This window comes from Pleurodeles waltl, chromosome 5 (genome assembly GCF_031143425.1).
Source record: "Pleurodeles waltl isolate 20211129_DDA chromosome 5, aPleWal1.hap1.20221129, whole genome shotgun sequence".
Taxonomy (NCBI): domain Eukaryota; kingdom Metazoa; phylum Chordata; class Amphibia; order Caudata; family Salamandridae; genus Pleurodeles; species Pleurodeles waltl.
Window position 1 is genome coordinate 756,899,796 of NC_090444.1, and position 25,067 is coordinate 756,924,862.

The window sequence follows — 25,067 nt, forward strand, 5'->3', positions numbered from 1 at the left end:
TTTTGTTTTCACCTTTTTATGCCAGAGGGGCGCTGTATTATGGCACCTAGAGTATGGGCAAAATGTATTATTCATATTGCACCTGTTTTGAATCTTCGTCCTTTCTGAGACTGGACACTTAACCCTCTGTCAGACCCCATGAGTTTAAATCCTCCCTCACTCTAAAAAGACAATGTGTTTCATTATGCGTCCTTTTGGCTAACCTATTTCATATGTAGTTTTGCCAAGGACTTGGAGTAAAAACTTTACTGGTGAAAGTAGATAAAAGAGTTCTACACAATTAAATGATAGTGAGATAGTAAACAGATGACTGGGGATGTTATAATCTTGCTAAACAACCATGAATCCATAAATAGATTGGAACTGGTAGTACCTTTGCTGAAGTGCAAAGTTCCTGGTAGTCAGTCTGCAGCTTCTGGATCCTGTTCCCCACAGTAACATCGTGCGATAACTCAAGGAGTGCCTCTCCCTTTTCTGTCACAGTTTTTATGGAAGACTCATGGGATAAAACGGTCTGCTGGATTGACTTTAAAAGAAAATAATATTGTTAATATACAAATATGTGATAATGCATTGAGTACAGACCACAATGGCCACCTAGGTCAAACTGTTTTCATAATCTGTGCAAAGGCGTTATGTCATCATTGGTTTGTCATCTTAAGATCTTTCAAAAGCCTTTGATATGGTTTATTACCAGTGAAGTCTGTGACTCTTTTTTGTTGGCACCTCAATTTGTACCCAGTATCAAATTCCCTCCCACCTTCCTGTTTGTTGAAGGAAACTGACAACCTCCTCTAATTTCTGCAGAAAATATTTATTATTGTATGCATCACAAAATTCCTAGATATGCTAATGTGGAAATCCCTACTCGTTCCAATCAGGGCTATAAGGGCCAGATGAAACTAAAATGTGGTTGCAAGCACTCTGATTCACAAAAACTGAAGATTTTGCAACCACTGAAAAGGTATTTCTTTTAAGAGTCTGTATTTTCCATATGGTTCCCTATTTGTAATCTGGAAGATGGGTGTAGAAGGTGACCCTTTCAAATTGCAACTCAATACCGAAAGAGCTTACAACCAGAATTCTGGTTGCAAACCATTGAAAAGTTACTGAATCTTAAATTGGGATTGGTACCTTATTTGCAAAAGGGAAGATGGTCCCGTTTGGATTCCATCCCTTTTGCCAATTGGCTTACGAGCTACAGGAGAACACTGCCAGCTAGCTCTGAAACATTTAAAAATAATAACACTTTTTTTTTTTTTAAAGCACATTATTTTCATCTAAGAAAATTTGGCTGCTTTAAAAAAAAAGTTTACTTAATTTTCCTCTGATTTTGAATAATCAGAGTGAGTCACAATTTGTGCTCAACTAATGAATATTAATTGTTTAGATAGGATTACAACACTGGATCCTTATTTTGTGAACCGACCTATAAGTACATAATTTGGCTTGCAAAATAGGCTTTAGGTGACAAAAATACTGTCTGTAAAATGTGGCTACTTTCTGCAACCAGAACATTTGTATTTCTGGCCCTAAGTTACCATTTACAACTTTTCTAAAGGCACCCTCTTCCACACTAGCCTTCTATTCTGGTTTCCAGGCAATCATGTGGAATAATGAACAAATGCTCAATTTTTCTGTCCTCTGCATTTTCTATTTTATCCTTAATTATTTCCCGAGATGTTTCAGTTAAAACACTTAAGTATTATACATTTCTAGATGCGTATAATATTCCCACAAAAAACATAAATCTTGTATTGACTACATGACCATTTCTTCATGCTTCTCCTTATACTACTCCCTCATGGATTTGTCACGAACTTTACGTTCCATTGAACGCTTGACTGTTCTATATGGATCACATCATCAACACACATACAACTTGTATCTTGAAGTATTCATTATCTTCATCACTTTCTGTTCCAAACATACATTTCAGGTCTTTTGTTGCCCACTTTTCTTTAGGCTGAATCTTTTGTACTAAGAAAGATATGCAAATCTTACCTTGTACTTGGCTAACTGTGCCTTTTTTTCATAAAGTTCTGTTTTGGGTTCCAAGGGGGCATGCAGTATGGCTTGGTATTCTGTCAGCCAACGAGTTTGCACTTTGAATTTATCTGTGTATTCCTTTGCTAAATGCAGGCATTTGTCCGAGGCAGTGTGCTCTCGTCTGATACTGCTTGTCAGCTCTTCAAGCTGCTCCATGTGGCTCCGGATTTCTGCTTTCAGTTGTTCCGCCTCTCTCCATTCCAGGCAGTTGATAGCTCTATCAGCCTTTTCCCGGGCAGATTTTAGCAGACTGTGGCCCTTTTCCACATCACTCAGAAGGATCTAGGAATTTAATAGAAATAAATCATTAACGTATTGGTACTTCTAAATATTTTCATGCAGTAGTGATGACCTCCAAGCAACTCCTAGTTTGAAGCCAATTTGGCTTAAAATCCCTCAAACCTACACAGCTAGAGAGCAGTGAAGAGAAAGATGATTGCATGGCTGGCGTGCACTTAACACTAATTGCCACACTGTAATATCTCTCTACAGAAAACTATGGACAAGAACTTCGGTTTTGGAAGAAAGTTGTAACTGGAAGTGCAATTAAACTGTAGACATAATTAGCTGCACTTCCAATGTTTGGTTGTGTATTGTGGGGTGGAGGCGATGATGCAATAACCACAACCATTCATTAGCCCTCAACATATGCTTGAATGAGGCAAATATTTCTATTCTCTTTTTTAAATGAGTAGCCCATGCACACAACAAGGATTTGTTTTCGAATTTCCAAATCTCCAGAAAATATATAATCATATTGCAAGTGTGCACTGAACACCATCAGGAAAAAGCCATTAAGTCCCACAGTCCCCGTCCCCTGTCTCTGTCTGATCATGATATTCTTTCAGAATCAGGATACACATAATTCCCTTAGGTACTGTTAGGGCTGGGAGAGGTTGGTGGGCATCATGAACTGCCTTTTGATACCTATGCAAACTGCACTTCATGTCATTTACAGTACAGGGGCAGGACTTTGATATTACAGAATTGTCTATGATATTTCTGTAATTCCAAATGTGAAGCTTGTGCTCCTGTACCTAAAACAGGGACTAGCCTGCGGTATATTGGGGAACAATCCAGGTAAAGATGGGAATTACTGCTTATTCTGGTGCATGTTGCTGTTATGGATGAATTGGGAACAGAGCCAATGTTTCAGGCAAGGGTGGGTGAAATTTGCACTGTCAAGTGGGTCGAGGAGCTCACATGATGGTTCTGGAATGGTGCATTCTGCTCCTATTGTTTGCAGAAGGCTGGAGGCTTCCATTTTTTATTTTTTTTGGATGTAAACAAAGTTTATATTTAACACGCACATTACTTTGCAAAACATGAACATCATGAACTTCTGGGCATAAATCACATTTGGAAACATTGCCAGCAGTACTAGGTCCAACTGTGTTGAATTGACATCAGCAGTATGCACACTTGGGAGGGATCCTACCTTTATTTTATTTTAAATATTTTTTATTAACATTTTGCCATTTACAGGTTGTGTTCTTCAATACATGTACATTTTCCAAAATTGCTTTGCGTTTAAACATCATTATTCTTTTTTCTGTTTTAAGTCATCTTGCATAACATGTTTTCAGGGTTTTTTACGTGCTTTATTATCTCTTATCCACTTTTAACTTACGTCCTGCCCTGTATTCAATTTAGTGGAGTGCTGTCTCTGATGGGCCTTTACTTTTATCCTGTCGGCTTAAACTGAACATGAACATAAACTTAAACTCTATGGTGCTATTATCCCAATTGTCTTTTTATGTGGGGGTCGTTTTGTAGTAGTGTTCTATCCCATCTTGCCCTTATTCAGTTCTTACCCTTTCTATTTTGTGTGTTGGTTCATCTGCTATCCTCTTGGCGTCCTCTGGTTCCTCCCCTCACCTCCTTCTTGTTACGAGGTCTGCTCATTACTTCTTGGGGTTCCTATGATTCCCTCGTTCTCTCCCCCTAATGTAAAGGCTCTACTGGTGTGTATTTCTCAGCTTCGTCTCGGTATACCAGCTACATGCTAGTTTGAGTCTCCTGTGTCACTGCCTTCTCCCATTACTTCTCGTCTCCATTTTGATAATATCTCTTCCTAGGCCGGTGTTTGGCGCAACCCTATTGCTTCCTCGCTCTTCAGGACCTGTAATTCCGCTTCTGTCCACTTCTCTATGTCCCGCCTCCACTCGGCCATAGCTGGGCCCTTAGGAGATTTCCATCCCACTGCTATTAGTCGTCTATATAGTGCTAGCATAGTATCTATGTAGCGCTCTTGTACCTTCCCAATTGTGAGACCTTGTTTCAGGCCTACCAAGCATATTGCTGGGGTTTGTGGTATTGGGCTTCCCATCAGCTTCTCCAAATCACTCATCACTGTCCCCCATCCAACTTGGATCTCTGGGCAATGCCAGATCATGTGGCTGAGGTCGGCACTCACCACGCCACATCTGGGGCATCCCGCGGGGGTACCTCCATATATACGGGTTAAGCGCTGTGGAGTGAGGTATGTCCTATGAATGTAGTTATACTGGTTGTATCTCAAACGGGTATTTCTCGATACTTTCTTTGGATATGCCAGTATTTTCTTCCACTCCGTGTCTGATAGTTCTTTTCCGAGGGTTCTTTTCCATCTATATCTCAGAGGTCTCAACTGGTCTAGTGTGTCCTCAATTTGTGTTTTGTATAGTTTGGTGATTGGGTGGGAATCTGCCCCCATTGTCAATAGTTGGTGTAACACGCAGTGTTTGGCAGGTTCTGCATTGATCGTTTCCCAATGTTCCTGTACAATATGGGTTAGTCTCTGGTGCACAAGGAACTGTCCTCTGGGGATCCCTTTTTTGTCTACTAGCTCAGTAAATGGGCTCAGTACCCCCTCCCCGAATAGATCTCCTATTGTCTCCACTCCCGCCCTCGCCCAAAGCCCTAGATCTGTGTCCATCCGTTTCCCATCAGTCAATTCTACCTTCAGCATACTTAGTGGTAATGTCGGGGAGTAGGGTTTACCTATTCCTACCCTCTTTGAGCATCTCTTCAAGCACATTAATGCCACTTTCGTCAATGTGCTCTTTTCTTGTGACTTCAACTTCTGTCCCACCATCTCCGAGATGATCTCTTCCGTGCTTAATTCTCTGCTCCCTGTGTGTCTATCTAGGGTGCCCTCACCTGCAGTCCATCTGGCCGACCATTGTAATTGACAGGATAGATAATATAGCTCGAAGTCAGGAACTCCCAGTTCCCCCTCAATGGTTGGACTGCATAACGTTGATAGTGCAGTACGACACCGGCCTCCATCCCACACTAGTGCTCTGAGTAGTGAATTTAGTTCGCTAAACCATGACGCTGGGATCAGTATCGGTAGGTTGGTGAAATAGTAAAGGAGGCGAGGTAACATGACCATTTTGGTTAGTGCTATTCTGGCCATTATAGAGAGTTTCAGAGTTCTCCAGAAACCCACGGATGCTCTTAGGGAGCCGAGCGCCCTGCCAAGGTTACCTTCCCGCAGGTCCCCCGGGTCGTGATACACCTGGATTCCTAAGTACTTGAATGTGTCAGGAGCCCATACCACTGCCTCCGGAAATGCAGATGGCTGGGCGCAACCCCTTGTCATCGGGAAAATGCATGTTTTGCCTCTATTAAGTTTTAATCCTGATAGTTCACCAAACCGATCCAAAGCCTGTAAGGCCCATTGAAGTCCAGTATCTCCGTCATTAAGGTAAATCAGGATATCGTCGGCATATAGTGAGATATTGTGTTCAGTCCCTCCCCATCTCACTACCCTGCCCTTGCCTTCCATTTGAAAATAGGCAGCTAGAGGTTCAATAGCTAGGGCAAACAGTAGCGGCGACAATGGGCATCCCTGTCTGGTGCCCCTGTGAAAGGTGTAGGGGGTTGAGATAACTTTCCCTGTCTTAACTCTCGCTTGTGGGGCTGTGTAGAGCAGGTCCACCCACTTTACCCATTTGTCTCCCATGCCCATCTTTAGCATTACCACTCTCAGGTAATCCCAGCGAATCGAATCAAAGGCTTTCTCGAAGTCTATGGCCAGTAACATCCCTTTAGGCGGTTTCACTGTTACTGGCATCTGTAAAATGGCGAAGAGCCGTCGAAGGTTGAGTGATGTATTGCGGTTCGGTACAAACCCATTTTGATCCACGTGTACCAGGTCGTGTATATGTTGCAGCAACCTATTAGCTAGAATTTTGCTGAGGATTTTAAAATCGTTGTTTAGCATTGAGAGTGGTCTGAAGTTGGTGACTGACGCCTCACCTGTTTTCGTTTTGGGCAGAGGGATCACTAGCGCTTCCCTGAGTGTGTCTGGGAGATGGCCTCTGTGTAGTGCCTCTGCATAAAGGTCACCAGCTGTGGAACCAATAGCTTAGAGTATTTCTTATAAAAATCCATTGGCAGCCCATCGGTGCCTGGTGTTTTCCCTGGGGCCAACTGTGTGATAGCCTCAAGTACCTCCTCCTTCGTCACTGGGCCCCCTAGCACTTCACCTTCTCCACTGTCTAGGGTCGGGAGTTGGAGTGATCGTAAGAATTTCATTAGTCTGCCTTTCTCTAACTTGTCCGGTTCCCTACATAGGTGGGTGTAGTACTCTTTAAAGGCCTCGTTAATAGGTCCGGGTCTGAATCTATGGTTCCCTCTCATGTCACGTACACTTACTATAGGGGTTCCCTCTCCTCCTGGTTTCACCAGCCATGCTAACATCTTGCCCAATCTACCCTCTTCTGCTTGTATTGTGGTTAAGTGTCTCTGGAAGCAGTGGCAGCGGAGCTGTTCTTCCGCACGCGAGTGGGATTTCATCACCTGTTCATATTCCTCCTTTTCTTGTGCATTCTTGTGTCCCTTCTTTTCCCGTCTATGTATGACCTCTTCGAGCTTAATTACTTGTCGTTCTAGGGTTCGCTTAATCCCGACCGTCTGTCCTATGCTATAACCCCTCATCTCCACTTTTAGTGCTTCCCATTCGAGGTACCTGGAGGACGTTGACCCCTTGTTTATGTTAATTTGGTCTGCTAGGTGAGACCTGAGAGTCTCTCTGAATGACTGATCTTCCAGTGCTGTTGGTGAAAGCCTCCACAACGGTATGGGGGGCCTATCCCCATCCACCCCCCACCTCACCAGTAACGGATTATGATCTGATATAGTTCGTCCCATGTATTCAGTATAAAACATGCCTCTTGCTATCCCGGGAGTACATACCACCCTGCCGATTCTAGTGTGTAACTGGTGTGGTGCAGAATAAAAGGAGTAATCCTTCTTGTTTGGCTGTTGTTCTCGCCAGATGTCTACCATTCCCCATGCTTCCACCCACTCTCTTACTTTCTTGGCTGGTTTGTGCGTCGCTGCTCCCTGTAGTGGGGGTGAGGAGTGGTCCAAGTTTACGTCCATGACACTATTAAAGTCTCCCCCTATTAGTAATTCCCCATGTTCCTGATGGGTGATGTGACTCGAGAGATGCTGCAAAAAAGGCGCTTGATCTTGGTTGGGGGCATAAACACTTTTGGGGTCCCATGTAGCCTTCCCTCTACTACTACAAATCTGCCCTCTTGGTCTACCTCTATGGACCTCGCCTCGAATGGCACACCTGCCCGGATCCAAATTAATTCACCCCTGGAGTAAGATGAGTACCCAGTGGCAAACACTTGCCCTCGCCATCTGCGTTTCAACTTTTCTACCTACTTCGTTGTCAGGTGAGTATCTTGGAGCATTGCTACATGTATGCCTCTTCGTTTCAAGTGGGCCAATACTTTATGCCTTTTTACAGGTGACCCCATTCTCCGCACGTTCCATGTTAAGAGGCTATAGTCTGCCATCTGTGTATGTCTTGTGAGGGATGCGGATCCCCCCCCCCTCCTAGTGATCTCTCTTCTGCATTGCATACTCCAACGACCCACATGTATATGACCTTTTTCATTTATGCACCTACTGGTTCCAAACTTACATAACCCCAACTCCCCCACCCCAGGGCCCCTCCCTAACTGTAGGGTGCCCAGAAAAAACGTGAAAACGAGCAATGAGGTCCAACAAATACGTCTAGTTCTCGCCATTCTGCTGAATAGGCGAGAAGCCTGTCGGGGGTTGGTATAGAGTCCATTGGGGCCTTACTACTGGTCGGCGTGCCCCACCTTGGTGTTCAACAGCGCCATGATCACCCCAATTCGTCCGCCGTCTGCGGTGTCATTTTCGGTTGATTCTCCGAACCACAGGAGCTCTCTGCTGATGATGCCGCTGTGCCATCGGAGTCGTTGTCTACGTTTCTCTTCGGCGAGGCTTCTTTGCTCATTGAGGCCGCTGCCCCTAGGGCCTCTTTTTTACTCAAGTCTTTCTGAGTCTGTGATGGCCTGGCTTGTGTGCGGGATCTGCGCCTCCCCCCTCCGGGGGGGTGGGGGATCATGGTCTGAGCCCTCAGCCCGCTGTCCACCACTTCCCCGAGCCTCCAGCCATTCCCAAGCCTCCTCTGGGTTTGGAAAAAAACGTGGTGCTGCCCTCGACCATCACCTTCAGTCTGGCCGGGAAGAGGAGTGAGTATTGGATTCCTTCTTCTCTCAATGCCCTCTTTACTGCCATAAAGGAGTTTCTCCTTGTTTGAACCTCAAAGGTGAAGTCTGGGAAGAGGGTCACTTCACAGTTGCCTACTCTATAAGAGTCTGTCTCCCTGGCCCTCTGGAGCAGGATGTCCCTGTCTCTGTAATGCAGCAGGCGTGCTATCACCACCCTGGGCAGTCTACCGGGTGCTGGCGGCCTCGCGGGGACTCAGTGTGCTCTCTCCAGCACAAAGAACTGCGTCAGACGGTCTGGAGCCAATGTCTCCCTCATCCACTTCTCCAGGTATGCCACCATATTTGTGCCCTATGTTCCCTCCGGCAGCCCCACCACTTGCACATTGTTCCTTCGGCTTCGTCCCTCTGCATCTTCTGCTCTCTGCTCCAATCTTATTATTCTCTCTGTTAAGTGCAGTACAGTGGTTTCCAAATCCTTTTGTCTTGGGGTTATATCTATCAGGGTCGCTTCTGTGTCTTTGACCCTGTCTGCTAGCTTTTGGTGGTCTGCTTGGAGGAGACCCACTTCCACTGCGACCTGAATGATGTCGCGTTGTAGTGTGGTTTTGTGTCCTCTATCGCCCCTAGGATTTTGTCAAATTTTTCCTGCATCATAGATTGTGCTAGCTCATGCCTGTCTCCACCTTTATTGCCATCAAGTGCTTGGCACTCCATTTTTTTCCCTTTGCGGCAGCTTTTTGATGTCATCGGCCCTGTCAGATCAGGTTCCAGCTCTGGGTGTGGGGCGTCAGGGAATCCTCCCAGTTCCCTATCTTTCCTCCCCTCTGCTGCTGCACTTTTCCTCAGTTGTGACCCTAGGTGCTCCCCCTCTCCAGGGCTCTGCTGGGACTTCGCTCCCCTGGGTTCTTCTTGCTCCATACGGATTAGTTCCTCACCACTGGCCCCCACTGTTTCTGTGCTGCTACTTTCTTTGCTCAGGTTTCCTCTGTGTTGGGCCCCTCCTCTCAACTTCAGGGGGCGCCCAGCTGGTGGGTGGTTCCCACCTCTGCTGCACGGTTTCGTCCACCGGGCCCCCGGCCCATTGCATGTAGAGACGCAAGGTCGTCAGGATCGAGCTGTTGCTCGTCCCTCTTCTTCTTTCGTTAAGGAGCTGCACCCCACTGGGCCACGCGCCGGTGGCTCTGGCGATCGGCCACGCCCTAGGGGAGAGAGCCGTCAGCGTTCCACCAGCTCGGAGCGGACTCACTCCTCCTGTTTTGTAAGTCTGCGGCAGGCAGGTGTCCCTCCTTTCCATCGGCTGGGTGGGGGCAGCCGCTCCGCGTCCCAGCCCACTCGAGCCCCTGGCTCGTTCGGGAGGCCTAGGGTATGGCGGAGCCTCCGGCTCCAGATCGCATCGGGTCAGGCGGATCCTCCCTACGTGGCACCGCTATCTCATGCGGTGTTGCGTTGCTTCTCAGGTGCCGGTAACGCTCTGGCAGGGCTCCGTTATTGCGGATAATTGTAGAGTCCCCGTAGGAGCACTCAGACTACACGTCCGATATCTTGACTCTCATAGCCACCAAGGCTGGAGGCTTCCATAAGGGAATATTCAGCCATAGTACATGTATATCCATATATTCATCACCTCAGCGGAGGGGCTTGCCCACCTTAAAGCTGTGGGGTGAGACCACCACTCTGTCTGTGTGTGCTGTACAGTTCTTGTAATCCTACATGTGATCGTGACATTGAAACAAGGCATTTCACATGTTGTTGTTGCAGCTCCCTACTATACATGGCTTTGTCTAGTGTGGAATCTTGTGCAGTGCATCAGAGGAAGACTGAACGAGCCAGAATGTCAGGTTAGCCGTTAAACTCTACAGCAAATATCTCCTCCACTTGACTTTAAGGACATCAGTGTGTATTCTGTGTGAGGCAGTGAAGAAAAAAGTGACAGATTTTACATTTCCTGACACTGCTTTTTGGGTAGGTATTACAGTACAATATCAGCAAGCAAAGCACATCATTAGCTCCTATGTTACACCTCCCAGTGAAACATACATTTGAGTACCACTCTTTCACTGCCAGACATTGCTTATATGTTAACTTTATCTTTGAGTGCAAGTTGACTTTTCCTTTGTATACTTAGCATGTTACAATTTCTATTGGGATCTAAAAGAGTACAATCACACTAGTGATTACGACTAACCTCAATCTTCTTCGCCTTTTTTTCCATTGCAGCTTTTTCCAATCCATCTATGCTGGAAGACACATTTTTTAAATTCTTTTCAGCTTCTCCATACCAGTCACAGTAGGCACTGAGCGCTCCTTCAGAATCTTCAATGCTTCTTATCTCTTCTTCAAGGCACTTTATTTGTTCCTAATAAAGAAGTGCATTACCAAGAGAGATTTTTAGTTCAAAGTGTGTCCATGTTTATAAATATACTTGCTTCTGAGGCACTATACCATTTTCATTAAATGCTTACTTTATCCAGTGATCATGCCAACCTCGTTGCTCTTACATATATCTAATATCCATAGTATATATTGGAGAATATCCATGAAAATTATTTGAAAGTACAGATTTTATCAGATGCTAGAGGTTTTATTCAAATTAATTATGCTGTTTAACTTGGCTCCCAATTAAAACACATTAAACAGGCCACCACAATTCACTATTAGAGAGTAAACAGACATCCTCGCTGGAGGTAAATGTATTCTAAAAACCTAAGTTCCTCTATCCCTTTGCCCAACCAGAAACGTTCATGCTCAATATGATCAGCCACATATAGTGCTACCACAAATGTTGGTTCTACCCCTGGGCTGCGACAGCACTCCTGAGAAGCTTTAAGAAGTTGCTCTCTCACCCTATAAATGGGCAAAGCCAACAGCTCTAAAATAAAAAAAAGTATACAGGATCTAAAGGCTCAATATGCCTTTTTATGAATGCATGGAGCAATCATATAGCTACTGCATGGACACCACAGTAATCCCAGAGTATGTAGTAAGGCTAATGTCAAGATTGTCCCCTTAACTATTGCACATTGTTTTTATTCAACCATTTTATGAGTGCGGAGACACTTTCAATAACTTTTACTAAATGCTGAGATGTGGAACACACCAACAGGTATGTAGAACACTCTGATACATGGTCTGTTATAGAAAACAGGGGGAGGGGCATTAGTATCAGTCAGGAAAAGAGCATCAAGGCAGACACATGACAGATGTATATCACAGCCTGTTTTTCATTATATACCATGTTATACCATGCACTTTCCTCATGTTCCATAAATAGATCTGGGGCTTATAGACCTGGGGCTTTGCAGTGACAACAAAAAGTGGCAACAACTCTTATTTTGTGTTCTAGTTTTCGTGCCATAAACTAATAAGTACTTTATTTCTTTTTTGTTCCTCAGACATTTTGGAATCAAATGAAAATGCATAGAGTAAGAACATTGTCTTCAACAATAATTAAAAAAATTTGTAACCTTGAGAAGGACGAAGCATTGGCAGTTCAACACAGCAAAAGCTTGCCAGGAGAGTACAGTGTTACCTTGTTAATTAAAACATTGTGGTATTAAACTTTGTGACAGTATATGCCAAGGCCATTATAATATTTCCTAGATGTACCCATTTTATCCAAAAGAGACTTACCTATCACATTCTGGTGAGATTACCGGAAAACATGTTGTATTTAAAAATGTGGCAAGGAAAATTTTACTTAAGCTATAGGCATCTGTTTGTAGCATGTAGTGCTGTAGACTCACATGGTCTGCGTACTCCTACCACGAAGTGTTGGGCTTGGACTTTTTTAAGTAATTTTTCTTTGAAAATGTCTTTTGACTCACAATGTATAGTAACTCCTCCCTTAGCTGGCAATGTGCATAGTCACTGACTCCACGATAGATTGTTTTCTGCATAGCGGAAGAGAGTAGTATGTAGTGGTGAATGAACAACACACGTGTATTGCAGCGAAAGGATAGTAACTATAAGAAAAAAGAGATCTGTAATCAGAGCCACATGCTTAAGGGGATGAGGATGGGCACAAGTGAATCTACAGCACTACACACTACGAACAGATGCTTATAATGTAAGTAACATTTTCCATTCTTATCATGTGTTGCTGTAGATATTCGTAGACTCTCAAACAGTCCCCTTAGCGATGGCTAGCGTGTGAATGATGTAGATGTCTGAAATAAGATCCTTAAGATTGTCTGGCCAAACATAACTTGCTGTCTGGCCAAAACGTCCACACAATAATGTGCCTAGTAAATGTGTGTGGGGTTTACCACATCACTGCCTTACATATGTCGGCTAGGGGAATGTTTCCTAAGATGGCCATGGTTGCTGACTTTTTGGAAGTAGAATGGGCCCTAAGAGTTACAGGGATGGCTCTATTGACTTTTTGATATCAGGTCTAGATAGCCTGGACTATTCATCCAGCAGTTCCAACTTTATATTTCGGTTGTCCCTTGGTAGGTGTCACAAAAGCTACAAACAGCATGTTTGCTTTGCAAAAAGGATTTGTTCCTTCTATGTAGTATATGGGACTTTGTTTAACATCTAGGGAATAAAGCACACTCTGCTACTGAGTCTCGTCTGGGAAACATGACTGGGTGCTTTATGGTCACGTTAAGGTGGAAAGGGGAATCAATTTAGGAAGGAACTTAGGGTTTGTCCTGAGCACTACTCTGTGCTTGTGGAACTGTATGAAGGGCTCTTGCAGTGTGAGGGCTTGCAACTCACTAGCACACTGCAAAGAAGTTATTGCATCTAGAAAGCTACTTTCCAGGAGGTTTAATGGATGGGGAAAGAGTAAGTTCTTAAACGGGTGGCCAATCAACTTAGGGTGGACAATATTAAGTTTTCACACTGGTGCTGGGGAACCCTAGAAGGAATTACTCTTTTAAGGCTTTCCATGGATGCCTAGATTATGGATATACTGCAGAGTAAATATTGTTCCTGGTTTGGTGTGTATTATGGAGTTCTATGAAGGCTAGGCCTGACTTTTCAAGATGAAGCCAATAATATCTTGGACTCTAGGCTTTATGGGGGTCTAGATTGCTGGCTATGCAATAGTGGACAAATCGTTTCCACTTTGCTGCATAGCATGAACGTGTGGTAGGTCTGCAGGACTCCAAAAGGATGTCAATGCATTCCGAAGGTGGAACCATGGGCCATATGTACGAACACATTTTCCCATTGACACAGAATGGGAAAAACCCTTTGCTACATCTGGCCACATGTAACTTGGGTGCCTGATCCGACCTTGGTTCCGAATGTGAAGGGCCAGCTTGTTGGAGAGCTTCTTGTGTGGACTTACTGACATCTGGAGCACAGCCGAGTACCAGGGTTGCCTGACCTGATTTAAGGCTACTTAGATGAGATTCTGTGATGTTTGCCACATCTTCGTACCAACATTGGATGGAGTGGGGGATGCAGAAAACCATAAACAAAGATCCCTGACCTACTGATGAATAATGCATTGCCCTTGGACTGTGGGTGTGGGTATCTGGAGGTGAAGGTTGGGCATACTGAAGTTTTTGGGGGGTGGCAAAGAGATCTACGTCTTTAGTGCTCCAATGCCGGAAGTATTGGTGCAGGACCTGCGGGTGGAGGGTTCCCACTTATGGACTTCTGGATGTGTCCTACTTAGCAGGTCTCTTAGGCTGTTGCCCAACCCCTCTAGGTAGACTGTCATCAGGTAAATGTGGCAGAGGAGCCCCCAATGCCAGATTGCCAGAGGTGTCCTGACCAGAACTACCTTGCTTTGGATAAGCAGCAGGAAAGCCTTCGGGGCGAAGCAGACTGACAGAAGCTTGAGGTACATGATTTTCATGGCTCTATTGCTGGAGGGTTCGTATACCCTCCACTTTGAGTTGATTGAGATGAGCTCCCCATCCAGCTTGGGAGGCATCCTTGGTGATGGTGACCTCAAGAATGAGGATTAGGAAAGGCCGGCCCGCAGCAAGTTGTTGCTGTTACACCATTGTAGACAGCATCAACAGTGGCCTTTACCACCACTAGATCCTCATCTGACCCTCTATAGGGTCAGATAGTGTTGGAAGGCACTGTTGCAATGGAAGTATGTGCAGCCTTCTTGGGGTAGGGTTGCATGAAGCTATCATGCCCAGCAGATGCATTACAGTTCTGACTGTGACGGAATGTTGTGTCCGAAAAAGAGGTACAAGGTGGATGAAGGCTGTGATCCTTTGGGAGCTTGGGTAGAGCGGACGATAACTGAGCTCAATAACACCCCTAGGAAGTGCTGATCTGCAGGGGCTGTAGGGAAGTGAGATGGTCACCTGAGATTGTTGTAGACACTTTTGGCAACTTGCAGTCATGCCTAAGGGAAGTACTTTGAACTGACAATATCTGACACTTAAAATGAAGAGCAGGTAGGGTCAGTGGACAAGGAGGATAGGGAGGTAGGACTAGGCATCTTTAGGTAATTGGAGTATTAGTTGAGGGGGGAAGAACCCACTTCCAAAAATAATCACTTTCCTTCTCAGGGTGTATCACTGAAGTCACTAAATAAACCTAGTTTAAACCTCTGGGGGCTTGGCACAAAGCAGCCAGACTTAATATAACGACTATTTATGCAGTAATCAAAAAGAAATAAAATGACACCACGACACAAGAAAAATCACAAACTTATTTAGAAAGACACAGAATATTTTTTTTAAATGATATGACACCAAAGTGACAAAAATCAAGTATGTAGACCTGAAGATATGATTTTTTTAAAGTTTGAATTAAAAATAGTGTCAAAAAGCACAAAGAACCATTTGCACTTATCTGTTCACTCTAAACAATGTCAAGTACATAAGTTACAGCGGATTTCAATGAATCACCGTTCAAATACAGGGAGTCAGTTAGTCCTAGTGGAAAGTTTACCTTCGGACTTAGAATCTTTTATGGAGAAAAACTGGTTGTCGATGGGTCATCATCAGTGAAATCTGGATACAAAGCACAGCTCGATGACAGCATAATGCTGAACAGCAGGGTCTTGGTGCAGTCATCAATGAAGGTGGGTAAGCTTCTGGCGAGCGAAGTCTGAAGTCACGTGATCCTTAAGCACCATTTCCTTATCACTCAGGAGCACTAGGGCAACCTATGCACCCCACGCCCCCAAATCTAACTGCAGCAACTTCCTCCCCTAGCACTACACTGGCCATACCCAGGGTAGGCCCGCCAGTTGGTGGCTGTTTCCTTCAGGGACAGGTGACATCTCACTTTCTGAACCAATCCTGGTAACATTTGTGACAGTAGCCCGGGGAACTTCTTCCCATTAAAACTATCCTTTGTTTTTTCAGGAGTGGATACTCTGAACATCTTTCTCAGGTTCCTCCCCAGGAACTTTCTTTGACAATCTGGTACTAAACAAGAGGTCAGCATCCTTTGCAAGCTCCCTTGGCACAGTGAGCCTTGAATAGATCAGGTCTTGGAGGAGCTCTGCAAAGCAAGTACTGAGCAAGTGCTCTATTATGGAGAGATTGTACACCCCATCACAGTCACTCACATCGTAGCCCTTCATCTAGCAATCTAGTGCCTTACTGTTGTAATCCACAGAATCCACCAGTGGCTGTTGAGACATTTTTTGACTCGCCTTAAACTTATCTGAGGTTAGACAAAATATGAAAACAAGCCCTTCTTTCATTGGGACACACATCATCCTGTCAGTTTTATCTAGAGCCAGTAGGGTATTTCTCCCATTGACTCGCATATGCTTCTAGAGACTAGCCACCTCCCCAAACCTCTTCTGGGACTCTGCTTATACAAAGCTACATCACAGGATTCAAACCACTTGTCAATGTCATCTCTTACCAAAAAGCTAGCCATCAGATCTTTGGGGACAAGCACCCTTTTACCTCCCCATGGTATCTCTCTGTCACTGCTACCATCATCACTGGACTCTGGGACCCTCCTGACTTTCAAGGTCCAGTTCTTTCTCACACTTCATGAGCCTACAAAATGTTCTTTTCTACCACACAGCCTTTACTTTAGCTTCGTCAGCTTTTCTTTCCTACATGGCCAGAGTGGCCAGTTCCAGCCTCAAGGTCCTCTCAGCCTGCCTGTCTTCCAACTCTCCAGGGGTGAAGAAGGGATGAAACACTGCTCTCGGCCTGGACAGAGCAGGGAACTTCACTCCTGTGAGCTCTTCTCTGGGCCTTGGGCTATTACAAGGGCATTCTCTTCTTCCTCCTATTTCTTACCCTCATCTTCTGCTCCATCAACCCCTGCCCTTGTGACATGCAGACCTCTTCTCTTGCTGTGGGGCTATCTGCTACTACAGTTTCTTGGAGACTTTTCTTAGCTTCAGTCCCCACTTCTTAACAACTTTTCACACTCTGCCTCGGTGAAGCTTTCAATGTTACTGAGATCCACCTCCATTCTTGAGAAAATCATGGACGCAAAGTATAGGGATAGAAGTGAACTTTAGCAAAAAAATAAATAAAAAAATGTGAGATTGTGATAAGGGATTCTTTTAGTCTCATACAATTCACTGTGTGGCACTGCAAAAACACAAGTACTGAATCCCATCACTGAACACCAAAGAACGAAATTGAAGTATTAGTTGAGGGGTGCGAGAACCCAAATACAGATCACAACCCTTATCATGGTGAACCACTAAAGTCACTGAATAAATCTGCGCTTAACCCTTTGATAGCTTGGTACAAAGCAGTCAGGCATAACTTAGAGGCACCTAAAAAGTATTTATGGAATATTCAAACAGCTATTAATTAAAAACACAAACCAAAATCACAAACCAATTTAGAAATTTGGAGAATATTTAAACAAATAAAATTACACTAAAACAACAAAAATCTAATAAGCAGAACCGGAGATATGAATCTTTAAAGTCTAAAATAAAATAGCACCAAAAAGCATAAAGTATAAACCATGGTAATCTGGTCGTGCATGACCAGGTCAAAGTAAACATTATGGCCAACTGGGATGGATCACAAGTCGGATTAGGGACCAAATTAATCCCATTGGATGACTTAGAAAGTTTTATGGAGAAAAGTGGCCAGCCATGGGTCATCAGTAGGGCAAGCTGGGTCTGAAGCATGGCTGGACAACAGTTGGTCACTAAAGAGCAGGGTCTCGATTAGGTTGTTGGCGAAGGCAGGAAAGCTCTGAGCATGCAATGTTCATGACCAAGATTGCTCTGGTATCGATCAGTTGCTGCTCAGCATTGGTCCCAGCAAAGCCCTCTACGTTCAGACTAAGAAACATTTCTGCAAGTCAAATCTCTTTAAGCGGAGCAAACCAACAAGCTGAAGCCGTCTGACAATTTGATCTAGAAGGCTGTGGTGGCGCTTGCTGGTTCCATTGATTCTCTGTGCAGAAAGTTGCCAAAACATTTGTAGGTTTTACTTACTGCAGTATGGGGACAAGAAGAATGCACTCCAACAGAGTACAAAGATAACAGAACCTGGAGGCCACCACCTAGGGGTCATGACTCACTTCAAGAGAGGCCAGCAGCAGGGTCGAGGGCAGGTCCAGTGGGAGCTGGTCTGCTGGACAGTTGCCGGAAGAGAGGCCTCTGAAATCTTGTGTTTCTGTAACCCAAACAGGAGGTTTGCCTACTATGGGGCCTGGGTTCAAAGCAAATAAGTACAGGCTTCCTTCAGGCTTCAGATAATAGAGCCGTTCTTCTGATCTTCAAATGTCCATGAGTGTTCAGAGTGGGATACGTGGGATGCCACGTTTATTGCCCCATGCAAGTCTGTTGATGGGGAAACTCCTGGTAACTCCCTAACCACTAGGGCAAATATGTTCCAAAAGTGGCCTTATCCACTTACAGCACTTCCTATGTGTTTAACTGTAAACTATCCTACAGTGGCCCTATACAGCTAAATTCAACATGGTAGAACCTTGCTTCTGCTTATCAGAGCTCCCTGTGCCAACCAGGCGATGTAGCTATTACAACAGGTAAACCCTCCTTTGTCGTCACTCCAAACTGGTCCTGAGGCAGCTCCCCCATACCGCTAGGTTTGGAGCCAAGCTGAATAGGAAGACAAAAAGATTCAGGCCTAGGTGTGAGCTACACCTATTTGAGGTAGAGTAGGTGAGGTGATTTATAAAGGTGAATGAATGAGATGATTTATAAAGCCCACTGCCACTCCCACAGGAGCATCCTGGCAATACTTTAAAGTTCGTAAAGAGACTGGGGATAGCCCTAATCCAACCTGCTCAGGGAAGAGAAACATCTCTGGACAACAAAGCCCTTTGTCCACTGTCTGAAAGCAATCCATATCTCACCACAGGAGAGCCATCAGCAGTCAGGTGACACTGAACACTGGAATAAGGCCTTTTTGGTTTAGGCAGGAACATTACTTCTTATTCTAAAATAGTAATCTCAAAAATCTCAAATTTGATTTGACCATTGAGTGGGATTTTAAATGTGTATTAAAATGAGTCTTTTAATCATTTTTCTAGCTGCTAAAAATGAATCTAGCTGAAAAATTACTTTAGAGGTTTTTCACTGCCAGGACAAGTCAAACATTAAGGGGGTCATTATGACCCTGGTGGTCCCCCCAGCCATGCCGGCAGTGGCGGTCAGACCACTGACAGCATGGCAGTGCAGGACTGCCAAATTATGACCACTAGAGTGAACTGGCTGCATCACAGGCAGCTCACCGCCTGTACCGCCAGGGGGGGTGGGACTGCCTGGCCGAAGGTTGACCATCTTCGGCCCGGCGGTCCATCTAACACACCTGTAGTATAATGAGTATCCTTACCGCAGGGAATTCCGTGGAGGAAGCCCCGCCATGAAATCCCTGGCAGTAAGGATACTGGCGACAGGAATACTAATTCCTGGCGCTACTACAGGTCTCCCCCCCTCCATGCAGGAGTGGGGGAGACCTGACCACTCAGGTGCCCCCCAGCTCCCCAAGCAGCGACAGCCCCTCCCCGATCCCCGTTCAGACCCCTGATCCCTGTACTAACCCCCACACCCCCGATCCACACATGCACAAAAAACACATACATACATGCACACATCCACGTTCACTCATTCACACACACATGCACACATGGCCACGGCACTCCCCCCCACCCCCTGCATACTTGCACTCATACTTCCCCACCCCTGCATACACGCATTCACACAAGCACACAGACACTTGCACACACACACACACACACACACAAATACACACAACACCCCCTCCATTCAAACACACACCCCCATTCACGTACACTTGCATGTTCTTTACGCAGCTGCATTGCCCAGCCGAGTGGAGAACATGCCCAGTTTAGCAGGAGATAAGCGTGCAGAGTGCTATGGGCAAAAAAATGGGCTCAATTGAAGGAGACAAACATCTGGATGTATACCACCCAAAAGATGGTAATTTCCAACAGCAACCTTCAGGTCTAATACTGCCATGAAGTCATCTTGCTGGAGTTGCGGTCTGAGGGAGCTGTCTCTCTTTGGAAAAAGGATGTAAAGTAAGCAAACCCCTTTGCCCTGGAGGTGCAAGGGTAACAGCCTGATGGTGCCCTTTTAAAGAGCATTTGGACCTCTTCTTCTAAAAGCCAGAGATGCTCCCTGCTGAAAGCCTGACTGCTAGGTGGAATGTCAGGTGGGGCATGAGAAGTTCTAAGCGGTAGCCATGCTAAAATACTGCTAATAGCCACATGTCTGATATGATATCCTGCCAGCATAGGAGGAAAGCTTGGAGCCTCCCCTGACAGGTTTTGTGTGATCGGGAAAGAGGTGAGGTGAGTTAATGTTTGGAGGTGGAGGCCCCTTTGCCAGAGCCTACTTTGCCCTTACCCCTGTTACTGTTGTCCCTGTAGGCCCTTCTTTGAGTAGCCCCATGATGAAGTGGCTGCTTGTGGGAGGCCTATTGCTGTCTCTGATAGGAGGGAGAGGCATCTTGGGATGTTGTTTTGCTACCTGCCTATACTGGTGCCTTGAAAAGGAGCCCCTAGGGCTGGATGACTGAAGGGCATTTATAGCCTTGGTGCTCTTTTTTCTATACATCTGGTAAACCTGTGGGTGGAAGAGGTAATGGCCATTGAAGGCCAAGTTGTGTAGATGCTGTTGCATCTCTGGTTTAAAACTGAAGACACGTAGTCAGACATCTTACTAAGATAAAAGTGCTATCCTCTCGGGTCGCAGTGCCAGCTGCATTCAAGGCACAATGGATGGTGGTGCTGGAGATGATCTTCTCATCCACCACCAATTTCTCCCCCTTTGTCTATACTCCTCGGGAGGTCATTAAGGCAGTCCTTCAGCTCATCCCATTGGGCTATTCCATATCAAGAAAGCAGACCAAAGCAGTTGTCAGTTCTCCAGGGCATGGCTGCTTGCATTGCCACTCTTTCCCCCTGGCGCATCTATTGACTTGCTCTCCTTCTTTGAAGGGGTGGCATCTCCTATGGCTGAGGTGCTCGCATGCTTACAGGTAGTGTGGACCACGAAGTACTCTGGAGGTTCATGACCACATATGTAAGGTGGGTCATTGGGAGAGGGCTTCAATTTTTTGTCCACTCTGGGTGTTTTCATCCTTGCTCTCACAGGCTCTTTCAAGATGTCTGTGGTGGTTTTGAGCATTCTCCTGAGGATACTGAGGAACTGCACTGTGCACTGGGTCTCGGATAGTGTCTCCACCAGGAAATCATCATCCTTCTGGAGGACGTCCATTTCAATTTTGTGATATGTAACTGCTCTCTTTATCACTACAGGATCTGGGCCGGTATTATCTGAGGGCTCACAATAGTTGTCCCATGGGTCGTCAGCAGACACTGGGTCAGTGTGAATCATAGGGGTCAGAAGAGTGAGGTGGGCTACCATCCCTGAAAGAGGAGGGGAGTGATCCCTCTGGTGAGTATGCAAGAGGGGACTTATTGTTTGGCAGTAGAGGCAGTGGTGATGGAGGATGAGGTTGTAGAGGAGGAGGAGGAAGTGGAGGTGCAACAGAGAGAGGGCTGGTCCCCCTCTCTTTGCGTTTCTTGCGCCTGGGAGCTGGAGGAGGCTCTGGTGCAATTTTCTCTTTGAAAGTAAGCTTTCTGTTTCTTGGCAAAGTCTCTGTTCTTTTTGGAGGCAGCTTGTTGGGCATTCTCCCTACTTGACGATGAATCAACAGGTATTTCTGGCATGCATCCAGATCCTTCTGCATGGGCTGATGTATGGGTTGTTATAACTCTTGGACCCACCTGTGGGAGGTGTTTTTGACACTGAATGTGCTCTTGAACCTAAAGGAGTTCTCCACGTCGAGAATTAGGGCCTGATTTAGATCCTGGCGGAGGTGGGTACTCCTTCACAAATGTGACAGACGTCCCGTCCACCGTATTATGATCCCATTGTAGCCCTAGGTGACAGGATCTAAATCAGGTTCTGAGGTGGGTGCCAGCAGTGGTTTCCATGCTGATGTGGGCTTCAGCGCCTGTACCAAGGGGCATCTTAGCTTTCAGGGCAACGCTAGTTTGTGTAGTATGTATGAGCACAATGGTCGAGCAGGATTTTTCCCCAGAGGAATATGCATTGTCAGCTCCAAATGTTTTGATCGGTGCAGACCATGGCTTGAAGGAGATAGTGGCCTGGCTGGCTGTTTTTTTGGAATGATGATCTCAATGCTCCACCCCCTTCGGGGATGGTGCTCAGCCTCAACTTGGGGCCATTGTGCTGGCCTATTATGTTAGTCTGCGCCAACTATACTCAAGGCTGACGTCTTCGTCTGTAGCTGAGAGGCACCAGGGGCTTGTTCTTCTTACTCTTTAGACTCGAAGGATAGAACCATCTCTGGAATGGGTGATGACTGGAAGGGCAGTGCCTTCGTTGGGCTGGCTTCTTCTTCTGCCTCAACGTCATCTTCTTTGAAGATGTAGGAGGTGTCGTTGGATTCCTGCTATGCATCCTCTAACATTCCCACTGTAGGAATCTGGCTCTCTATATAGTGTACCAAAATGAGGTCCAGGAGAGTCCAGGTATCCCCACTAGTGAACAGGGTCGTGCTTTAACAGTACCAAGGTGCTCTATTTGTGGCAGTGTGGCCAAGCAGTCTTAGGCTTATCAAAGGGGAGTGTTAGGCATGTGTTGCATATACAGAGTCAATAAATGAAACGCACACTCAATATGGAAACCTGACACCAATTTGAAAAATAACACAGATATTTATATTAATTTAGACACCAATATCTTAATATTCAGGTAAGTAGTATGCTATTGATTTTTAGAAATACGGAAAATACAACTGTCAAATTTAAGGCATAAGCCTCAAACGTGGTTATGTTATCCTATGGGAGAAACATACACTGCACATGGTAACTTGCAAATGACTTACAGGACTGTTCTTCTGGAGTTAAGGTAAGTAGAGGCCAAGGACTTTAGAACCACCAACACTTCGAGTTTACCTGCCCTAGTGTGTCCAGGTGCAGAGGTGCTACCAGCGATGGTAATACTCGGACCCAACATGCTAAAGTCAATAAGGAAAAGTACCTGCAAGAAAAAGGTTGAAAGTGGGGGCTGGGGCGGGGGGCCAGTCTGGCAAAACTCAAAGGGGAGGCTTAGCTCTTGAGTGTCTCAGGTCCACAGGGACACCGTTGGTTTCAGTGGACTCGGGGAGTCTCTCACATTCTTGGTGCATATGCAGAAGAAAGGAAAGAAACACAGCAAGACAACTTCTGGTGTGGATCTGGCATCTCACCATGTCTCGTGACAGGCAGGTAAATTTTGGCGTGGTGATGTGTCATACTGAACACAAACAAGCCTTGGTGCTTGTAACTGCATGGGGTACCCTGGGTATCAGTGCAGGGTGGCTCCAGGCAGGCTCAGCATCTCGAAGACTCAATGGGTTGATGGATCTGACCTGGTCACTCAGTATCCTCTTCCTGGTGAGTGGATCCCGCGGTGGACCCGATGTCAGAAAAATGGGGAACCGGGCAGTTGCACACGGTGCTTGCTGATGCAGGGAAGTGGCTCCTCCACTTCAGGGGAGATGCTAGCTTGTTAGTGAAGTGCAGGCAGTTCTCCAAGGCCTTAGGCAGATGCACTGCTGCAGGAAGAGTCGGGGCTTTGCAGTTGTTGGGACCTTAGCAGAAAGGCAAGATTTGGCTCCAAGTCCACAACTAGTCCATAGTTCTTCCATCTTCAGCTCTTCTTTGCCCTTCTTTTTCTTGTAGTCAGGCAAATCTGAGTTCCTGGTGTCAAGGTTCCACCTACGTACTGAATATAGGAGTATTAAGGGGAATGAAGGGTAGTAGTCAGTGGGCAACCAAATCCTGGGCTCACTACATTGCCCATATGACCACTTCCTATGGGGAGGGGAATAACCTTGTCCCAGAGTTCCTAATTCCACAAAAAACAAGAAGGTAGAACCCTTCCTTCATGGAGCACATCAGGCAGCCCACCTTAGGGGTGTGACTAGCCTGGAGGTGCAATATACCAACTGCATAGCTAATTTCTCAATTGTCCTGGTGCCAAATGGGCCTCAGGGAAGGGGGTGGCATTACCCAGGTTTGGAGGAAACCAGGGTCGCATATCAAAGGGCATCAAGGCTTTGAAGCCTCCAGCCCAGATATACTGATTTACAAGCCATCCTTCAGGAGGAGGTGATAACACCTTCCTCTGGTGCAGGCATTGTTTCTGGCCTCTGAGTGCATGGGCTCTTACCTACAGGGGTCAGAAACGTATCTGTGGTGGCAGGCTGGTTGAGACCAGTCAGCCAGCAAACTAGAAGACTGGTAGATTTTTAGGGGGCACCTCTAAGATGCACTCTGGGTGAATGTCACAATAAATTTGACACTGGCATCAATATAGATTTATGATACCAGACACCATTATTTTTCACGCAGCTATCATGTAGCTGGGTAACTCCTAATGACCAGTGCACAGTACATACCTTATGATGGCTTCCCTGTTCTCTTGTAATATCTAGTAATCAAACTAGTCATCATAGGGGCATATCTGCTCATGCAGATTTGTCCTCACATAAAAAATAATGCACCCTGCCATAGGACTCTAAGGCCATTTGTAGGGGTGACTTACATATATTATATGCAGTGACTGTGGCACGGCACACAATGAGTGTGCCTTGTCGTGTTTTCACACATAGTTTGTTCCATGTCACGCAGCCTGCAGTGGCAGTCTGCAGGCAATTTCTAGGGGGCTCCCTTAGGGTGGCATAAAACGTGCTGCAACCCTTAGAGACCCTCTTTTGTACCTATGCCCTAGGTACCAGGAATACCATTTATTAGGGACTTACAGGAGTGCTAAAGTGTGTGCCAATTGTGCACAATTAGACCATTTTACCTTGTTTTTAGGGAAAGAGCACTGGCGACCTAGTTAGCAGGGACCCAGTGCACATTCAGTTGAAAAAGCTCTGTATCAGTGGCACAAAGTGGGGGTGACCATGTCAAAAGGGGCACTTTCCTACATCCACCTCTGCTTGTGTTGATACTGAAGGGTATTTTTTGACTAGAAGGTGAGGTAAGCCTCACATATGGTGTCATCATGGTTGGGGAAGAGGCAGAGATTGTACACCTTGTGGTAATTGGTCCACAGGAATTTGGAGCTGCACTGGGAGAATTAGTACCAGGGCAACC

The 25,067-nt window shown here is 45.7% G+C and overlaps 1 protein-coding gene across 1 annotated transcript in view; it reads right to left on the reverse strand.

The window, feature by feature from the left end:
* The window catches only part of SYNE1 (spectrin repeat containing nuclear envelope protein 1), a 1,478,055-nt gene that overhangs the window by 782,740 nt on the left and 670,248 nt on the right, over positions 1 to 25,067 (reverse strand). The window contains exons 68-70 of the mRNA XM_069234720.1: positions 10,720 to 10,890; positions 2,005 to 2,331; positions 374 to 526 (exon numbers count right to left, since the gene is read on the reverse strand). Coding sequence (XP_069090821.1) covers positions 374 to 526; positions 2,005 to 2,331; positions 10,720 to 10,890 — 651 coding nt within the window. The remainder of the gene's footprint in view (positions 1 to 373; positions 527 to 2,004; positions 2,332 to 10,719; positions 10,891 to 25,067) is intronic.